General features: G+C 36.8%; 1 protein-coding gene across 1 annotated transcript in view; it reads left to right on the forward strand.

Moving 5' to 3' along the window:
* The window catches only part of BAIAP2L1 (BAR/IMD domain containing adaptor protein 2 like 1), a 54,247-nt gene that overhangs the window by 28,014 nt on the left and 4,461 nt on the right, over positions 1-21,772 (forward strand). Inside the window, exons 5-13 of the mRNA XM_009649531.2 lie at positions 13,793-13,854; positions 13,953-14,024; positions 14,350-14,487; positions 15,875-16,027; positions 16,462-16,629; positions 17,370-17,520; positions 18,713-18,920; positions 19,240-19,317; positions 20,046-20,211. Coding sequence (XP_009647826.2) covers positions 13,793-13,854; positions 13,953-14,024; positions 14,350-14,487; positions 15,875-16,027; positions 16,462-16,629; positions 17,370-17,520; positions 18,713-18,920; positions 19,240-19,317; positions 20,046-20,211 — 1,196 coding nt within the window. The remainder of the gene's footprint in view (positions 1-13,792; positions 13,855-13,952; positions 14,025-14,349; positions 14,488-15,874; positions 16,028-16,461; positions 16,630-17,369; positions 17,521-18,712; positions 18,921-19,239; positions 19,318-20,045; positions 20,212-21,772) is intronic.

Below are 21,772 nucleotides of genomic sequence, written 5' to 3' on the forward strand. Positions count from 1 at the left end.
TGCCAGAAAGTGTTTTCTTCTGTCAAATGAGATTGGAGCAGAAGAGGGAAACAAGAGAATGAAATGGAAATCTGGATATTCCAGCTGATTCAGAGCTTTTGTACTAAGTGTCTGTATCTTTCAAGTCTGGTTGAAGCTCTCTGAATTATTTTAATACAGAATAACTTAATATGAGTAAGTTGAGGAAGTAGAATAATATACTGCATTCATAATACAAGCCTTATGAATAAGGGATAAGTCGATTTAGGTCAACATTCTTTCTGCTTTTTATTTCCCTAAATTTCTAAGCTTGTAGTCCCTCAGACTTGGCTGTGAGCATTTAGGAACATAACCTGAATTTATGTAGTTCAAGTTATTCTGCAATATGGAATTTGCATATCTTTCTTTCCTAGGCACATTTTGGAAATCCCACTAGGAAGAAAAGATAGGAAACAAGAAACTGCACATTTAAAAATGTTCAGATTTCTTACTATTGAAATTCCAGCACACCACATCAGCACAATAAAATCTTCTGTTTCAACAATGCACTAAAAATAATCTCACGTAGATACTACACCACTGGTAGAGTGTTAAAATAGTAACTTTCATGATGTGTTGCTAATCTTTTTTGTCTTGCCCAGAATGCGGGTTTATGAGGCTTTGTCTTATTGATTTTTAGTGCTTACAATTTTAATAACCTCTCTCTTCTAGTAACATAGGCTGTCTTTGTAGCCTTTACTTGCTCAAGGAATCAGGAAGTTATTTCCTGCTTACTCATTGAATACTACTCATGTCTTCTCAACTATTCTCTTTAGCACCTGCCAGTTGTAGCTACAACTCATTTATTGTATTATAGGTGTAAAGTCCCAATTTGTTTGTTGTGTGGCAACAGTATCTATAGCAGTCACCCACAATAATATTATGGGTCTGTACCTAGAGCTGATTGCTCAAGAACTAGCAAGTGTAAACTATTCCTTCTTTGTCAAACTATAAAAAGCCAAATTGTAAGAAAAATACTACATTGCATGGTCTTGACCAATGGAAATAAATTGCAGAAGTTCAGCATGTTAAAAGGAAAATCAGAGGAAACAAAATCTCTTCCCTAATCTAACCAAGACTGGTAATTTGTTTAAAGATTCTGTTGTTTTATAGGCTTTTTTTTTTTTCATAGTCTGATTCTGTTAAAAGTTATCTGGAAACAAGTATGCAAAAGCTTGTGCTCATCTATGATCTGAAATGTAAGGATTTTGAAAAAATTGGGTTCTTTTCAGGAGGAATTTTCTGGTTAAAAACCACTACAGGTAATCTAGAGAAGCAAGTATTGAACTAAAAGATTTCTTGGTGTTGTGGTAGTCACAAGATAGGGAGAGGTGGGGAGAACAAAACCAAAACCTTCTAATGGTGAACACAGTAAGTGGAATTCTTGCCTGACAGAGGACGAACCCTGAACTCACTATTCCTCTCATGCACAAAAGGAAGGATGTTCTTAGGGTCTGAAAGATAGTATTTAAACATAGTCATGAAATGCAGGCTTGCTCCTGAAGTGGTGTAATTTTAAGGGTCTCCACAATTTTGTCATGCTTTGTCAAATACAAAATCTCATTTTTTTGTGATATAGTAATATACATACTTAATATAGTAATTACAGTAATACTATGATATGAATAACTGGGGGTAGGGGTTCTCTATAGGCACTTTGTCTTTTTTTGAGAGCCCTTATACTTCTCTGCAGTTAACCAAAGGTCTATAGTTTCTGCGTTAACTGCATATTAGTTTGAGAGTCAAGGTTGATAAACCATGGGTCAGTTAAGAGAATAAGCTAATATTTAGTGAACAGGCCTGCAATTTATCCAGTAGTTAGCATTTCTTACGAATCTGTATGAGTAAGCTAGTAAGTTAGAGCTCTTGAAAAACATCTAACGGGATCATAGAGATCCTTTGGTAACTGTCTCTAGCTTTTGTTAAAAGCAAACTAATAATTAACAATTTGATAATAATGTGAATTTAATAGAAATGTAATATTAATAGTCCTGTGGACTTATCTCTCACTTCTGCAAATAGAAATGAGGGGGGAGAGAGAGTTTTCTATATTGGAAACTGTGAGCTTTAAGTAGCCAACTCGTGTAGAAAAATTTTTGGAACCGAGTTGGAAAATTCTTACTTTGCTAAAAAGAACATATCTCCTTGCTGAAAAATTTATTATCAGACTGTAATGTAAGGAAACACCATCTTTTTAAAACACTTATCTTGCAAGTATTTGTCATTCAAAATTGTCTATTTCCTTCCTGATTAATAAGCAAAATTGCCACTTGAATGGGTACTTTTCAAAGCTATAGCGCTCTCTTTGCTACTTCTGTGATAGAGCACTTAGGTGTGACTCTTTATTGAGAAAACCAAGCAGAAGAAGAAAATTCCATTCTTTGGGATAAATGTAGCTAGTTGCACTTCAGTTAAGGAGGGGAAGAAAAACAGGGAGTGGGCAGCTATACTTCAGCATATAAATTGACCCTTTCAGCTGGAATCCTATTTCACTTGTCTTAGAAAGATGACACCTAGCACCCTTCCCTTCACCGGCTCATTTAAACTGAAGAAGAGAGATCTGTCATCTTGTCCCATCTTAACTGCATCAGTGTCGTCTTTTCTGTAGTATAAATATTCTACTTTTGGAATAGATGATGTTGGAGAGAAAGGCAAGTGAAGTGTGCCAGCAACTACAGAACCCCTTCAGCACCTCATCTGGTGGAAACTTCTGGGAAACTAGCTTAGAGGCTGCAGTTTAAGTAGTTATATAGTGTATCAGGCCAGCTTTTCCTATGGAGCATTAATAAAACTCTATTCTACTATATTTATAGCGAAATTGTATTGGAAGAAGCCACTCCAGTCTTTTCTTATAAAAGGAAAGTACACAGAGAGCTATCTTGAAAAGGAAATACAAAGTAGTTGTGTGGGGTTTTTTTCAGGAATGAGGTTTTATATCTTCTAATTTTGTGATAACAACTGGGTTTGTGCCATATAGACCTCCAATCTGCTATAAGAAAGCTAGTAGGAGATGAGCCAGCCTTTCAAGATATGTTTCTACTGATGAAAAAACTAACTGGATTAGTGGAAACTTCCTGCTATTCATAGTTCTACTTTTCAGGGTCATTTATAGGGTTAAAGCAAGCCAAACAATCATACTGAAAAACTTTTTTTTTTTTTTTCCCCTCTTGACTCAGTACTGTAGCTTTTGATGTTCAGTATTCTGCACGTAAACTTTTGATAAAAGTCTGCTGGAAGAAAAAACTACAGTCTTAAGATTCTTAAATACAAACAACTTAACTCCACATCTTAACTCCACATTTGCCTGAACATCTATTGCAGAGCTATTGGAAGCTGAATATATTCACTGATTTATATATCAATTTCATTATTCAGATATTCATAAGCATGTGCCCTGAAGCTGGTTCTCCTGATTTCAGTCAGTGATAAGATATGGGTATATAACACTCTTACAGTATATAGCCCTGAAACAGTTCATAGGTAGCAGTGGCAGTACTGTTCCTTGTGATGCATCGTTGTGATGTTACAGTGTTATATATATACATACATATATGACACCAGTGCATGTGCCTTTGCACCCGCTACTGTAAGCACACCTACTTGTGTACAATGACTCCAGAGTTCAGCACAGAAAATCCATGATGGTACATGTGACCACACACCCTCAAGGGGAAAATCAGATATTCAAAGCACCTACAGTGAGTGTGTACTTAATTGATGTCTTCGTGCTATGCTTTAAAGGCCTGAGAAAATAGTAAAAATACCATGAAGGGCATCTTTAAAGATTTTCTGACTAAATTGGTAGTTAAATTTCACAAGTCCCACAGGTAGTGAAGACATCTTTCATTTTGCAGTGGAAACCCTGGAAAGGGTGCCCTGAACTTCACCTGTGTGCCAAGGCAATGTTTTCTAGATTGTGGCTAGTGTCTGTCTAGAAAAGAGTAATTCTTAAGTGTGAGAACTGGCATTCTGCATGCACAACTGGTGTGTGTGCCCCGGCAGCTCTTTGAACTTACCCAAACACAGCATGATCACCAGGTGCTGGGGCTAGTACAGCCGGCGGGAGGCCGTTCTCTCTCTGCTGATGCTTAACAATCACAGCTTTTCTTCACTGCCACCCCCAGGCATGTCTGTTGGCAAAAAAATAAGCCTGAGAGCCTGTGTAGAGAAAATATACTTAGTTGTCTTCTCAGTGAGAGAAAGAGATGGATAATGGAAAGTAAGTAACAGCATTGCGAAGAAAATGACATCGTATATGTAATTAGCTTGTAAATTCTCTAACCAAAGATCTAACTATATTTTGTATGTCCAGTATCAGTTGTAGATGTCATTAACGTTGGGGGGGGAAGGGGGTGGGAAGCAGGGGGGGAATCAGTTGTCTTGGACTTCTGAGAAAAAGACTTAACAAAACTTTTGGCTCAGTTTGGGTGTGGAGATTTTTTTTTTTTTCTTTTTTTTTGTGGACACTGCCAAGACTGGGAAGCTCGATGGCAGTTCCAAAGTGCTATAATAAAAATTGCAGTGATTCCTTGCATTTTATTGAATATCGTGTAACATTTATAATGATAACTTAAATATTTATCCTCTCTAGTACTGGAAACCCATAAAGAACTTCATTTTTTGCTGTTTAGCATGATTCATTCCAGGCCTGCTCAAAACCAGAGATTAGCTCTGTTGTATGATTTTTCCCTAACTAATCTACCTAAACCCAGCAGGGCTTCATACAGGCAAGTTCAGGCTCGTGGTTGTATTGTAATTTACTCTCTTTGCACCTGACTTGTGTCAGGATTACAAGTCATTTGTGTAACACCATTCCAGCTCAAATATGAAAAGCTATTATGTATAAGGCTTTCAAGGCCCTGTGAAAGATCAGTCTCTGACAAATATATCTTAATATATCGTGGTTTTGTATGTTTGGGTAAAAAAATAAATGCCTGCAGCAGTCTTCATTTATATTAGTAATGAAGTAACAGGTGGAAAAACGAGTTCACCATTTTTCATGCATTATTTATGTGGCATATGCTTTTCCTTTCCTTTTTTTAACATTAAAACTTAGTTATTATGCTTACGACTCATCTGAAACAAGATGAATATTTCATGTTCATTAACATCTGTTCAATGATATAGCAGGCTTAAAAAACTCTAATCTCTGAATTTTTTTGACTAAGAGATCAAAACAGCTGGGGAGAGAAACGGTAATTAGGCTAGCAAACTGAACTTTGCTAAAACTGTAATAAAGTCACATTCCTCTTTAAAATATAATGTAAGCTAATATTTTTGTTCTGTTTAAAACTGTAAAATAGGAGCATCACACCAAGAACAAACCCAGAGTAACTGGAAATTGTATTGGTCTTGATAATCTCTGAAGTATTCACTCCTATAAATTCTTATGGGGCAATAGATAATTTATGAACTGTTCATTGCCCGCTTTTGAGCATGTAGTGCATGGTATGAATTTTGTAGTACTTTTTAAAATCACTTGTGTCAAGCTGAAAGAATTAAATTTAGTCTGAGTATATTTAAAAAGCAAGTTGATCCTTGGGTTTAACTGAATATGGCTTCTTTTATGAACAGTCATAGACTTTGTGACATATAAAGAGCTGAGGCGTTCCTTGTATCTATTAATATTGAAATATTTCAAAATTTCAAAGAAAAATAATGATTTTAGTTCTGTCTTATTATTGGGAAACTACTTCATTATACAGTCTTACACTATTTTCTTTCACATGATCATTAACAAAGTTTTAGGACAAGGAAAAGATTACTACACTGCATAATTTTGATCCTGAACTACAATATAAAATGGTATCATAAATGTGCTAGGCTACTACAGTAGAAGTGAACTGTGCTCTATCCCTTCACTGATTGTCCAATTATGAAATGGGAGAAGGATTTTTGAATAGCAGGATTCTTTTATTATATTCCTCACGCTGAGAACAATGTGTAATCTAACGACAAAGGGAAGTGTTAAAGAGAGCATTGCCAAGTATATGTTCTAGCAAATTTTATTCCAAATCACATACAGCTAAGCTGCTGAGAATTGGTGGCTAGGCTTTTGTTTTTCCCTTTAGAGATATAAACTCATTTTGGGTAAAACCCCAGCCATCATCTTATAGCTGGTCCTGAATGCATTTTTCCAGCCAGTTCCACAACATAGGAAGCCTGTGACTGAGAAGATGGAGGTCCTTGAGAAGATGGCGGCCACGGCTGAGCTGTCCCCAGCATGCAATTTATCCAGTGGGCTGTAGGCTCCTGGCTGGGTCTGGGAAGCTCGCTAGGAGAGAGGCTGACCAAGAGGAAGTGGCAGTGGCAACCTGTTACTAGCCACCTTTATTTTCTATTTTTCCCCTGATGCTATTTGGCTCTGGTGGAGAGGGAAGAGACTGTCAGTGAGATATAGACAGGTATTTTGTGTGTATATGCTATATATGTACATACAAATGTGTACATATCAAAATAAAGCAAGTATTTTGGGATGCATAGAACTTAGTGCACAGCATTTGCTGTAAAAGTAAAATGGTAAAAGGTCCTTTTCTTTCAATAGAAGAAAGTACGTTGTACCTAGAAAGTAGTCTGTGCTGATTAAAAGAGCTGTGGACTCCTGTTAAAAGTCTGTTGGCTGTGATGTAGCTGGAAAGAAATTATTTGACTGGATAAAAACAGAGGCCATAATGCTACTTTTTTTTTTCTTTTTTCACTTCCCCCCACCTTGACTTTTAACTTTAAGCAGATGGCATTTTGACTGGGGTCAAACACACATAAAAACTCTGTGCATGGGCTAGAATATTTTTTTTTTCACTAAGGGAGCCATATAAGGAACACAGGCAGTGAAGCCCTACGAGAAGGAGAAAGTAGAGCACTATGAGTTCATTGCCACCTCACACCATAGGTGCCCAACTCACAAAATTAGCAACAGTGTCTTGTACAATCCCATTTATTGCTTACTGGTTTTGTCTGGACATGGAGGCAAGATACTTAGACATTTTCCAGGGTCTTACCAACTTCAGTAGGCTATTCATCTCTTCTGTATCAGTGAGACTGTAAAATATCTGAAAAGATTTTAAATATTTAGAAGTAATGGAACTTGTGAAAAAATAGTGATAAAACTGAGCTATGGAGAAATTGAAACTTCTTAACTCTGAGTGTTAAATCAGTTTCAGATAATTACTTGAAATATTGTGAACTAAGTTTAGATGAGAAATTATGCTTTGAAAGCAACTTCATATAAAATGCTTACATAGTTAACGGGGAGCTGAAAGCATGAGACTATTTGTATGTTAAATGAATAATTGCTGCAGTTTATTTTGTGTGGGAGCCTAATGTAAACAACTTTGACAACAGATGCTGTTAACAGGGCTACATTTTTATATCTTTATATATCTTTAACTGTATGGTACTTGAAAGTTAATTTTTACATGTCCAATAATATCACAGTGTTCAGCTTCATTCCTCATGGTTCATAACCAATATCGCTTCTGGATTTTATTTTACTGGACTAGTACGTGAATACACAGATTTCAGCCATTGTCTTGTAGAGGGTGGGTTTTTTTTCATTTCCTTTAATCCGTGTTTAATCTGTTTTAAATTAACTTACTTGCTTGTTATATCACAGAAAAATATCTGTCGTTCACAGCCTTAGTGAGGACTCTGCATATTTTAAAACAAAAATTGATCTGAGAATGACATTTAGGATGTAAAGTTATCTTTGCTTATATTTTTGTTTTATTTACAGATTTTATTTATTTATTTGCTGTTCTAGCAAAACATAACTATTTGGAGGTGCTGCTTCAGGGCACTAAATCTAGCATGTATAGTGGACTTAAAATACTTTATTACACTCTGAAATCTCTTCCCCTTTTCTCTGTTGTAGGTTTTACTCCTTTTTTCTTCACCTTTTGCAGTCACCTTCAAAAAATGGCATTGAATGGTCATGTGTCAATGCCATTATATAAAAGGAACTACAGAGAGATTTACTCCTTGCTTCTTATTTCATGTTCATTCATGCAGTAAGGAGAGGCAGACTTGACCTAGTCCTATTGATTTATGTGGATATTAGTATTAATTCTACAGATTGTGGGGGTTTTTTTAAAGCATTCTGGACAAATTGTATTAGAAGCAAAGTACAGTTAGAGCTTGGGAAGTTTTACGTTACTTTGTCCTTCTTTATGATTTTATTCTTTCACATTAAGTTCCATTAAGGCTTTTTGCCTTCTTTAAAGCATCTGTTGCACAATTAAATCCTTCTGCAATAAACCCTTCCTATGACAGAATGATAAATTTAATGCATTTCAATCTTAACAGATGTTTGTTTAGTCACATTTATTTGTTTCACTGTATTCCTTTGAAACTTTCCATGTTACCACCCTTCAGAGGCTACTGCTTCAAAGGACTTTGTCTCTAACTTTCCCTTGTCATAAATGCCTTTCTGCTGGGCAAAGGGTAACTTAGAAGAAAGAGAGCATTTTGACAGAAATGGCATCTAATAATAGACTTGAACTGTATTGTCTCCACGTGTAGCTTTGACTCAGCCTTTCATTCTCTTGTTTAAGGTAAATAGTTACGTGGTTTCATCTCTAAGATGTGACGTTACTAGACCTGCCCTGAATGCAGAATAGGACAACAGGAGATAAATGAGTGATGTAATTAAGCATTTTGTCTGCTCCCAGACATTTAAGAAAGTCTCTCTATTAAGAGACTTGAAATTTTTCAAGGGCAACCTCCTCTAAATAAAACAATATTGAAGTATATTTCAAGTAAGGTGATGCAATTAATACTTCTATTGATTATAATATAGCTACTTAGTATTTTAAAAGTTTAAGTCATTTTGTTGGTAGCTGTTAATATTTGTTTCTGTGACACAACTCTATTGACTGAGTTTCATTTTTGTTTCTAACTTGAACTAATTCTTCTAGTCTTCTACTCATAAGAACAGTCAACATAAGCTAAAAAACCAAATAACCAGTACAATCGCCCAGTGCAAACAGTGAGGTTGAAGTGTAACTGCTGCAGAAGTTCTGTATTCTGGCCTTACAATGAGTATTTCTGTTAGAAATTGCTTTCCTTGTTTTTCATCTACTGCGAAGGCAGTCTTTTAAGGATGTCTTCTTGCTCATGGGATGCCGTGTATGGAGAAATAACTGTTACACATTTGGGGTTAGTGGGTTGTTTTTTTCTTTTCTTTGGTAACAAAACAGCATTAATAGAATTCTAGTCTGTCTTATTTTCTCAATAGAAAATATAGATACTTGGTTAAGCCTAAAAATATTCCACAGGTTCCTGAAGTTTCAGCTTAAAAGATCTTTCTGCCTGTGCATTGAACCTATTTGAAAGTAAAATAAATTTACCATGGAACTTGGCATTACTGCTCATGGTCATATCTCAGATTATAGCTGTTTTACACAGCATGGTTTCAAGAACCATACATGAGAAATGTTTGGTTTATTTTCAAGTTATTTAAGGTATTTGAGATGTTCCCCCAAAATCTGAAAGAGATTGTTTCTTCTCTTCCCTGCATTTATAAGGTAATAGCAAAATAACAGAACAAGTATCTATAAACAATCATGGTTTTGCTTTCTAGAACAAATGTGGGAATATATAATGTACTTCTACTCTTTTAGTCACAAAGATTTCACATTTGGGGTGGGGGTGAATGGAAAGCAGAAAAAAGTATCTTTGAAAGGCAAGTATTTTAATAGTTACGTTTATAATCATGACCGGTGGTTTTGGTTTATTAATTCATTGCATAATATGATGCCTAGAACTGGTTCAAGTTTACAGTATATCTGCCCCAAACTGGACTTCAGTGGTGTGTTATCATGCACTCTAGTCATGTCATTATGTTTGATAGGTTTGGGGTTTGCCAATAAATGATGACAAGGTTAATATTTGGTTATTGGGTATTACGAGTCCTCATATAGAAAACCTGATCATGAGCAACTTTAATACATAGCAAAATATTTTTAGTTGATGTGAGAAATACATATTTGTCTTCACCTTATGTAGTTTTCTGTACCTTTTTACAAGATGAATAATTACTGAACACTGGAGCCTGGCCTTACATTATACTCTTATCAATCCAGAGTAAGCCATTGTCTTTATTAGAGCTATTCTATAATTCACCACTGTAATTAAAATCAAAATATTATATTGAAAGTTGTTCAATTTCCCTTCCACTTGGACACTGCTATGTGTAGGCTAGGGCTTGTTTTGCCTTGCCTGAATTAGTCTTCTACAAAAACTTGTGTCCTTGTATAGATCTTATTTGGGAGGACCAACAAAATGTGGCTAACCCATTATCTTAAACTGGCAATAAAGAAACATTGTATATGTTCCCTGTAAAAATTCCTCTATTTATTCAAAGTGCAGAATCTGACCTGTAATTTAAACTGTAATTTAAATATTAAGAGGTTGGAGTGTGCTTACTATGGGTTCTCTCCAAAATATTGATTTAAAACATGAAAGAGGAAATTAAATGGGTGAGACAGTACATACAGTGCCTGTGGATTACTGGTGGCAGTAAGGAGATTCCAGCATAAAATGGCTTTTGCCTGATGCACAGCATACGGGGAGTCTTTGGTTGAGAAAAAGGAAATGCAATTAGAGATAGTCACCGACATCTAAAAATACTATTTTGAAGTGTTCTAGAACACTCTAAAATAAACTCTTACAATAATCCAGCACAAGCCATTTAAAAGGAAGTGTAGTTTTTAAAGTTCTCTTCATTTCAGGACATGTTTTGGCAGTATTCTTTGTAATAAAGATGAAGAAACCTGTTTCTAACCAAGCATTCAAAGCCGAAAGACTTGAAGGCTGCAGTCAGTTCAAGTGCTGTGTGAGACAAAAATAACAACCTCCGAGCGTCAGGTTTTCCATTCTTGACGCACCAGGTGAATGGGTTGTTTTATTGAGCGTTTACACTGTGGTGGCAGGGCAGGCCAGAGGGAGGGAGCGTGGAAGGGCAATGCGAGAGCTGAGTCAATACCCGACCTTGTTGGATGTCTGTCAGTACTCAGAGCGCTAGGGTTGGCTGCCTGAGCGTTGCCAAGTATTAGCTAAGTGCGCTGCTTTGGCAGCAGATACTCAGAATGTACTTTTACAAAGAGAGAGAATAAGTTCATTTTAAAAAGAACAAAAATATATAAGGGCCATTATTTTGAGGGCCATTTCAACACGCACCCTGAATTTCTAGAACTTCCCAAATAGCTTTCTACTCTGCGTATTTAAAACCAACCAAACTTTGTGATTTGTATTTCTTATTTTTCCTGATGTCTTTTAACACTATTTTCCTTTTTAAGTTGCAGATAAATGTTTACAAAACTCCTCTAATCATAAAAGCACGTTACAGTCTAAAAATATATCTTTTCAGTTGAGTTTGGTGAAACAGAAACACTATGGACTAAAATGCATTCACTTCTACAGCCTTAAAATAGCAAGGTGGCTTACTCATGTCCGTTACTTCAAGTGTTTATGTAACTACATTGTATTTACTTTTCTATTGCATATGAGCAACTAATTACTATAGCTCCTCTCACTTCTCATAGTATTTATATTTCTGTAGTTGCCAGCAACTTTAAATATGAGCAAAGGAAGCGTAGCACTCTGTAGGATGTACAGAAGGACTCAGAAAAACAATATATGGATTAAAAATTTAAAAAAAAAATATAGCACCCTCTGTCTCTCCCATCTACCATCCTGAGTGCAAATTCCTTTTTCTTGCTATTCAAGGGGTTGACTGTTCTCATTGTATTCTGATTCCTTCCTCCAAGTCTCCTGTAGGCTGTTGTGCAAACAGACATAGAGGTGGGGAATGGGGCATGAAGAGGGATTCCTGAAAAGTCATGGGGGACGCGTGTTTTCCTTCCTGAGCTGCCTCATGTTTCCCCATAAACAACAATGCAGACCCACATTTTACATTATTTAGTTAAAGACCTGCTGTGTCATATTGCTTTGCAGGACAGGAGATATGGTTCTCATTTCAAAGAAACTAAAGTTTTGAGATGATGTAACTTGAGAATGATAGATAAGAAGGGAGAAAATTGATAATGCATACCCAGGCACCTATGGGGATGCATCTATGTTATATGGGAAGGTTACCAAATCACTAGCATGTGCTATGGGGAGACAGGTTTTGATAGCTGGGGAGATGCTGAGAAAGGAGAAGATGAGAAGGATCGCATGCAAAGTTCTGTCATTCATTTTATTTAGCTGAATTTTTTAATTACCTGCACCTTTTAGGAGCTTTTGTGTGCACCTGAAGGATCTGAAGCATTACAGGATAAGTCTTTGCTGAGTAACTCAGGAGGGGTTCTCAAAGAACATGGATGGTAGAAAACAAGATTTGTAAAGCAGTATGTTGAACAGTTACTGCACCCTTTTTATTCCCTTTGAGAAAAGGAAACTGAGAATCGTGTAAGATAGCAAATAGGAGGGGGCACCCAGAGCAGTCCCATGCAGTGACTGCCAGTGAGATGTAATCAGAATTACAGAATTGTGTGCAGCTTTGTAAGGCCTGCCTGTACATTAGGACAGCACTATTGCAGGTTTAATACTGCAAGCACCTGTATAGCAAATCCTTCCCAGTGGGCTGACCGCAAAGTTGATTGAGGAGTAGATTACTGGAGGCATGCCAGCGTGGAACCGAACCTGCCATTCTCATCATGGAAATGGAATGACAGTAAAACACATCTCTAGTCAAGACTTTCAGATCTGATGCAGTTTGGGAATCAGTTCACGGCCCCAGCAGTTTGAGGCTTTTGTAGAGGCTCCTGGTTGAGACCTGGGAACTCTCTATAGGTCTAACTTGGGTCAAGTCAAACTGGTCACTTCAGGACAACTCCAGCTACTCGGCAGTATGTTGCAGTCTCCCAGACAAGACTGGCTTGCACTCAGTGTGCGAGTGCCAGCGCAAGGAAGGGAGTGGGGATGATGTGGCCATCTGTATCCAGAGCAGGGTGATGTGGCTGGCTGCATACCGGGCAGGACCGCACCAGGCACAGTTTACATTGGTTTGCACATAGAACCACACCCAAAGGATTGACGTATTTTTCCTCTGTACCCTCCTAAAGCAAAATGAAACAGTCCAGCTTTTAACTGCTCACAGTTAAGAGTAAGCTGTGTAACTTTGTGCTGGAAGACAGCAGAGCATAATAGGAGTATTTAGGGTCTGTTGAGAGGATGCTGAGAAATCTGCTGCTTCTTGGCTGTTAGTTAATGTCGTACTGGCAGGCTGTAAGCACTGATAAAACAGCATGGGAAATTAATCAGCATGTGTACTGAATCTGTTTTAGCACGTGTGCTGTGAATGAATGGGAAAGGTAACTTTTGTTAATTCTGAAGGTGAAGTTAGTTAATAAACATTAAAGTTTTAATTTTCAGGCTGAAAAAATGGATAGCAGCTCTCTGGATAGCATCAGCTATCTCTAGTTCTTGTGTGCTGTTCTCTGCCTTGGCAAGAAAAGAGGCTGTTACTAAATCAATATGAGCTATTTTGGAGAGAAGGAAGTATTTATTTTGTCTGGCACTCCATGTCCCTTTTGCATAATAATGAATGATTAATAATTCTTCTATCACTTATGAGCTCCTTGGTTTGTCTGTGGCCAGGTCTAGTTAGTTACTTACATTGCTGTGATGAGCAACAGCAGGGAATTTCCTATCCCTCTTAAATATATTCTAGTTAATAAATACATTGGTTAAATATATTTTATTACTGCTCTTTGTTAATTTTAACTTCAGAACTCTATGAAAGAAACAAATATGGTTGTATGTTTATCAACAGGCCAAGTTCTCATAGAAATTTCAAGAACACATAAGAAACTTAATGACAGTCTAGAGGAGAGTGTAAGTTAAACAGTTTCTTTTTTCAATTTATTTTCCTTTTGAAATTATAAATTACTTTTGCCAATTTTTAATAACCCTTCATTCATTTGCTTTTAAAGTTCAAGAAATTTCATAAAGAAATTATATCTGAACTGGAGAAGAAAACAGACCTGGATGTAAAATATATGAATGTAAGTACACTCAATTCTAAAAGTCATATTTTATTTATCTATTGCTAGTCAAAGATTTTTTCAGAAATTGTTCCTGAACAGTTAATTAATCAATATGATAGAACTGAGCTTTAGATACATAAGCATGAAAATTTTTGCCATGTTTATTTTGAGTTAAAAAGTGAACCAATGCATGACTTAATAGCATTTTTAAACTGAAGTTGAGAAAGGCAGTCGCCTAACTCATTTGATGTGTATTAGGGACATCTCATGGCAATGGTTTTTGTCACTTACCCAGTAACACTGCTGAGTGCATTACGAGATGTTTTAAATGCTTTGATTGCAGGCAACTTTAAAGAGGTACCAAACTGAACACAGAAGCAAATTAGATTCCTTAGAGAAGTCTCAGGCTGAGCTGAAAAAAATCAGAAGGAAAAGCCAAGGAGCACGAAATGTAATGAAATACGAGCATAAAGAAATGGAGGTCAGTGCATTGTCTCTCAAGTTATTTGTTTCTTTTGTTGTATGAGAACTGGTCAACAGAAAATGTTGAGCTATTACAGGTCACATCTGAGTCTGTTCTAAAACTTGGCTTCGGAAGCTTACCGCAATTTTTATATATGCAGTGTTATTAGTTAATACCCATAACTCCTCTGTAAGTTGTTTAGCAACGGTTAAATCCTCCAAAGGATTTGATTCCTCAAAGTTGGTTTATATTAAAGTGTGTATTCCAGTTGAAATTAAGCTCTGGACTGCTCTGCTGTACATACTATGAGATCTCTGCTTCAGTTTCTAGGTTTTATCCCCACTACTTGATTTTTTTTTTTTTTATTATTATTTTCTTTTTAAAGTAGCTATGTAACTACACCTTTATGCAGAAGTTTATGCAGGGAGCCAGCTATGCTATGCAAATTCAGTAGTAATTTGCTATAAATTGATTTCCCTAAGTAGGCAAATGTTAATGTCTATTATCACTTATTACTACCTTTCCTACTGATCTTAAAACAGCATTGCCATCTTGAGGTGGAATAAGAAATGGCAAGGCAATGAAGAGAAACTATTTTAAATAGTAAGTCGTATTGTGGTTGTCATGTATCTCTCAGGAAACACTTGCCTTGGATATTTTTATCTGCACAATACTTTTATTTTGTGCTATCTTATATGTTTTTCTCCATATTTTTCTGTTTTAATTTTCTTTTCAAAGAAAATTTTGTTTATCGTACAGTAACATAAATAGTACTAGTTCCTATTTCTTCCAACCTATCTTTTACCTGCATTCATAACAGGGTTGGTTTTGGGTGTTGTTTTTGTTTTGTTTTTTTTTTTAAGGTATTGGACTGAGAATTCAAGGATTAGTATTTAATCACAGTTTAGCCATGAATCCTCGTAACCTGAGACAAATATAGTTTTTAGTAACTCATTTTCCCCTCTCTAAAATGAAGTAGAGATTCATCATAGCTTTATGAGAGTAAATGTAACTGCTTTGGAGCAGACGAAGGTAATTAGTCTAATTAGAACACCTGTGGCCTTAAAATTGCTCAGCACAGTTGCTACTTTGATGTCATATTCTTATTTACTGCAACATTTTATTTAGAGACTAAAAGACTGTTTCTTGTTTTGCTTCACTTCCCCCTCACACCCCCTAAGTAGATTAGTGATTGCCTGTAACAGGAATATACATTTACCTGATGAGAGTAGGGAAGTTAGGTGGAAGACTTGAAAAGAGGAAGACTTGGAAGTAGAGCCACCCTACCCACCTGCCTCTCCAAAAACTTATTTCGAAGGCTTTTGGAGTTTGCTTCAGTAATTGGATGTAGTATCAAATAAAACTCTATATGTGATTATTTTTTTTTCACCCCCTTTTTCCTTAGTATTTGGAAACCGTGAGCTCTCGACAGAGTGATATTCAGAGATTTATTGCAGAAGGCTGCAGAGAAGCTCTCCTTGAAGAAAAAAGAAGATTCTGTTTTCTGGTTGACAAGCACTGCAGCTTTACCCAGCACATGCACTTCTATCACGTTCAGGTCAGTGGCATGAGTGTAAACAGAAATGAAACTACTGAGATCCAATCATATAGGAGATCAGTGTGCCAGAAATAGCGAAGGAACACTGTAGCGCCAGACAAGTGTTGTGATCAGTTCATAGAAAATGTTTACAATGAAATATTCTTTTAAATGTGTTGTAGCAGCAATAAAGGGTTACTGTGACTTTTTAAAAACCATGTCTTAAGAAAAAAATATATGGACTGATCAGGTATTTCCAGTATCTGACCCTGAAAAAGGACAGTCTCTTTCTACAAGGTATTATTTGTTTCAAAGAGGTATTACTTACAAAAATCTTTGAAAAGACTTCCATTTTGCCCGTGTTATCATTTTGTATAACAAAACTTAACAATTAGATCTGTGCAATGTTATGAAAATGCGTATCTTTGACAAGTACCTTTTAAACTTGGATGCAGTGTGCAGACTTCCTGAAATCCAAGCTGCCTGGGTGGCAGGAAACCTGTAGTGATGCCACCAAAGTGCCTGAAAAAGTCAGAATGATGATAGATGAAATACAGACACCTGGTTCCACGCCAGTATCAGGAACTCCACAGCCTTCGCCAATGATAGAGAGAAATAGCATGGTATGTAGTTCTTTGATGGTTAAAGGTTCTCTCTCTTAAATGGGAGTAGTGGCTTTACTACCTTCTTTTGTACCCAAGCATTTGGGATTGAGTCTATGATGTACCTCAGTTAGAATATACTGGGGTTGGGTATGAAAGCAAAATTGTTAAGCTGAAGCTCTGCTACAGGAAGAATACACAGTATGGTAGGCAGAAGCACATACCCAAACAAGGCTCAGTTTTCAGTTGGGTCCCTCGGACTTTTTCTGCAAAGCCCAGCCTCAGGACTATTTTTGTTCTAACCCTTCCATTTCCTACCTTCTTGTCTGTAAGCAATGGTAATTTCATGTAACAATGTTATTTTCTGTTTTCTTTCCTTCGTCCTTCTTCCCTTCATGATTCTTACTAACAGATTACATTTAAATTCTAAATTCTTAATACAACAGATTATATTTAAATTCTAAATTCTACCTATTTGTATGCTGTGTCACCATTAGTTGTTGAATTTCTAAATTATATTAGTAATCTTAAAAAAAAACCTGGAGATTAACTAAGTGTAACTGTGCTCTTTGTGGGGAAAAAATGGCTATCGTAGCATTCCCACTAACAAACGTTTATCAAGGGACAGAGCCTCTTACAAACTATTCCATCAGCAATTTTCATAGGAATATGAGGAGTTTGACGGGTCTAAATATGTAACATTGTACATAAGTTGTCACTGCCTCCTCAGTGTTGTGATACTGTTGTTTTTGTGACTCTAGATTGGAAGTGATTTTTATCCTCAGCATGAAAATGCATCAAAGGTGCCCCCTGCTCCCACAGGTAGGGCGTACACTAGTCCACTAGTTGATATGTTTAACAATCCCGCAACAGTTCCAAAGGCATCTTCGGAAAAACCGAACAATTCAGCAGGTGAGTGTCACTTTGTTGCAAACCATGTAAGTGTAAATGACATACTATAGCGTTCAAAATTATCTTAGGACTTCCTGATTACTGTGATGATGTGAATTCCAGGACGTAGAGAGGAGTAGAAAATGGTCTTTACAAGGTATTTATGTAAGTTACCTAATAGGAGAAATACGCGCTATAAGAAGAGAAGAATTGTTTGCAGTAAAATGCAGGTCAAGATTGGTAGAAACTATTTTAATCACTTTCTGTGTGTCCCTGATTAACCCAGCTTAACTGCTCTTATGACTTCCAATCTTATCAGAAGAATACATTCTATAATTTTGAACAGGACACATCTGAGTGATTATTTCAGTGCACACAAATAAACATAAGCTACTGTTACCGTCTTGCTTTGGTTTCTGTTAAGGACATGTAGCAGTTAGGGAAGAATGCACAGGGGACAAAATGAGCAGTCTTCTATTAAGATTTGTTTTCTAATATATTGATTTTTTATTTTTTTTTTTTTTTTTTACTTTCTCTGCTATAGGGAAGGAAGGGAAAGAACTAAGGCTAGATCACAACATAAGAAATGCAGAACTCTTCAATGTGATAATAGCAATTCCAGCATTTCTTCCTTAAGAATGCATTTACAATATATTGTACTGGTCAAATAACATACAATTTTGCGATGTCCTTTACGTTGTCTTCTGGTAAACATCTGGTGTCTGCAAAGCACCAAGTACCTGCAGCTCTCATCGATTCAGTTGAAGTTGAGTGCTAGGCACATTTGAAAATGAAATCTTGGACTTTTATACACAGTTATGTTTTTTTAGGATGGAAAATTTTCAAAGGTCTTTTATGGCTGTGAACACTTAGCAATTTTTGTGCCGGAAGAGGAAAAAAGTAGCAAGTTAGATATTACGAGTGATGTAAGTTTTGTTGGTTCAACTTTATTGTGATGGGGGGGGTGTATATAAGTGCACATGCTATTATGAATTTCATGGCGATAAGAAGCATTGGCAGATAATTGAGAGGTGTCTAAGTGGAAACCAAAGCAGTGGAAACCAGAGTCTCAGAACTGGATTTGTACTTGAGTATTCCCTTACCTATTTTTTTCCTGTCAAGACTACTAATTGTATTTAATTTTGTTAGTGTGTGGCTAATTTTGCTTTTCGTGGTTTGTTTTTTGGTTTTTTTTTTCCCCCTTTTTTGACAGAGAATTCAGATGATGCCAGTTTATCACGTTCAACTTCTGTTGCCACGGGACTAAATATAATGAAAAGGCGAAAAGTAAAAACCATCTTCCCACACACTGCTGGAAGTAACAAGACGTTGCTTAGCTTTGCACAGGGGGATATCATCACACTTCTTGTAGCTGAAGAAAAGGATGGCTGGCTTTACGGGGAACATGACACAACTAAAACGTAAGAGAATCAGTATTACTGTTACCCAATCTGAACATGAAAGAAAGACGTGTCTCACCAGATTTTGTTAGCAGATACTAGTAAATGGTTTTCTACCTTTTTTGCTGGCTGGCATTGACTGGGGACTTGAGTCTTTCCGTAAGGTAAATCACTGCACTTATTTTAGGGAGATTTTGCACACTAATTTGGTATCATCAGAAATTGGGTCTTTAAAAGTTTAAATCTCAGTTCATTGCATCTACTGTTTTGTCCGCTGTTGTCTTTTGAAGTATCTTTCTAATTTTGTACAATATGAAATTGAAAAACTTTCCCATTGCAGAAAAGGATGGTTTCCATCATCATATACTAGACCACTAGAAGAACCAGTGGAAGAAAAAGCAGTTGTCCCAGTGCCAAGGTAACATTTTGGGTGGGACTTGCAGAAGTGCCCACATCTTCATAGAATCATAGAATGTTTTGGGTTGGAAGGGACCCCTAGAGGTCACCCAGTCCAACCCCCTGCAGTGAGCAGGGACACCGCTAACCAGATCAGCTTATATCTAGTCTAAACCTACCCTGGTTTAGTTTAAAACCATTGCCCCTTGTCCTGACACAGCTGACCCTACTGAAAAGATTTTCCCCCTCTTTCCTATAGGCCCCCTTTAGGTACTGAAAGGCCGCAATCAGGTCCCCCTGCAGCCTTCTCTTCTCCAGGCTGAACAAGCCCAACTCTCAGCCTGTCCTCAAAGGAGAGGTGCTCCAGCCCTCGGATCATTTTTGTAGCCCTCCTCTGGACCTGCTAGCCCTCCTCTGGACCCCCTTCTAACTTTTCTTCTCTAACTCTAAGTTATCTTCTCTAACTTTTATTAAAAATTTTATTTTTCTGCATCTGTTCTTTGTTCAGTAACGTGTACAGTAAATACTTTCTAGCAGTCTGTAGTATGATGCCTTGATTACATGGTTACACAAAGACCCAAGAACTAGCTTCACCCCGACTTTAATTTAGAGTCCTGCTGACTTCAGTGGGATTTGTATGTCTTTACTAAATTGCAGCTCATGTGCTTTTGCGCTTCCTGGGGCTAAAGATAAGTGAGAGAGATGTATTAAAGGAACTGAAAATGTTATTTGCTGGGTTCTGTCATGCAGCCCTGCACCAATCCGAAGTATGAGTTCTGTAAATCTTGTGGAAAAAGGTGATGTTGTCCTCCCACCGCCAGACTATCTGGGGTCTCTGCAAACAGACAAAAGAATGGAGTCTTCCAAAGGTACTGCTGTTAAAACACCAACCGACAGACCGGAAAACGCAGGTCCGGTAAGTAATCAATACCATGAATCCAAATGTTCTGCCCTGTTTACTACTGTTGACCTACTTAGCTGAGCTCTTAAATGAGGCCCTGGAATATTCTACCTTAGCTACTTGTACTTGACTGCAGTGGCCCATCGATGCTGCTGTCTTCAGGCATATCACGGGGTTTTGGCATCTCAATCCATCTGCAGTAATGGGAAGGGAGAAGAATTGTTCAGGGATGTAAGTGAGAGTACTAGGAGACTTACTCTGCATAGCAAACTTCTCGGGAATGAAAGATGTGAAATGTAAAAAGAAATTATCACAGAGAGTGGTATAAATCCATCATCTTAAGTGGTTTTAGAGCTATAGTGGGACAGGGGATTTAAAACAGCATAAACTCTGTATTCAGGAATGCTTTATGCAACCCCATGAAAGTGTTCTTTCTGTGGATGATGCTGAGGGATGTGAATACTAACTAACGTCTATATTGAGCAAAACCACCATTAGGTGGAAATACATTTTTATGAAGAGATAATGCTATATAAAGCTAGTATTGCTGCTAGTAAGTCAGCAAACGATTTAAAGTGAAGACTAATCAAGGTAAGCAATTACTAGTCTTTTTTTGCTGCTTGTTTAAATAAATATTTTGCTGATGTGTATCTAATGCTGATATTTTTGAGACTTTCTTCAAAAAGCCCCTTGAAGCAAAGATCACATTTTGATGGCAAAAACTTTGTGGTTTTATAGATACTGAATATAGTTGTCACTGCTAAAACTGAGAGACTGTACCAGAGCAAGATGCAGAGTTCCATTAATAGGTACCAGAGCAAGCTTCTTGGAAGTCAGGAATCCTACAGTTGGCTGCCAGTAGCTAAGAAATTCACAATTTATTATTTATTGGTACAACTAAAGTATTCTGTATATCAATATAGCATCTCAAGTTTTGGGTTGTCCTTCTAAGTGATCTGTTGAATCATGCAGTAGAAATTTAAGTGGCCTTTGTAAATTTGTACTTTATGGAAGTAAAATTAACCAAAGAAACTTAAAAAGCAGAAACTGGAAGTTTGTTGCATCGCATTTTGATTCATGGTGAAAGAGTCCATCTAAGGTCAAAGGATGACAGAATATTTATAACAGTACTCCCGTAAAACAGAAAGGCATCAGGAAACAACGGTTGTCTTCAAAGAAACCTCCTCTCCTTCTGTTTCATTTAAGTCTACCATTAGGATGTCACGTGTATCCACGTCATTTTTTACTTAGAAGTATTAGGCGTTGGAGGGGGTTAACAGTTCTTTGTTATACTGACAAGTAAAGAGAAAGAACTGTGTTTAAGTAAAAACAGAAACATTTGCTTAATAATAACAAAATCATAACTAACTTCCAATACATCACTCTAGAAAAAACTACCATTGGAAAGACACAAGCATGACACACATTACATCAACTGTCAGTAACATCTGAACTTTAAACTATTATCTCCATTTCAGAAACACGGAGACAGAATTTTTACACGTGGGAGGAAAGGAAATGAAATTATAGTAATTTTCTTTCTTGAGTAAATAGTGTCTTCAAAGAAATCACTTTC

The sequence above is a fragment of the Egretta garzetta genome, unplaced genomic scaffold (genome assembly GCF_000687185.1).
Source record: "Egretta garzetta isolate BGI_Z169 unplaced genomic scaffold, ASM68718v1 scaffold292, whole genome shotgun sequence".
Lineage (NCBI taxonomy): Eukaryota > Metazoa > Chordata > Aves > Pelecaniformes > Ardeidae > Egretta > Egretta garzetta.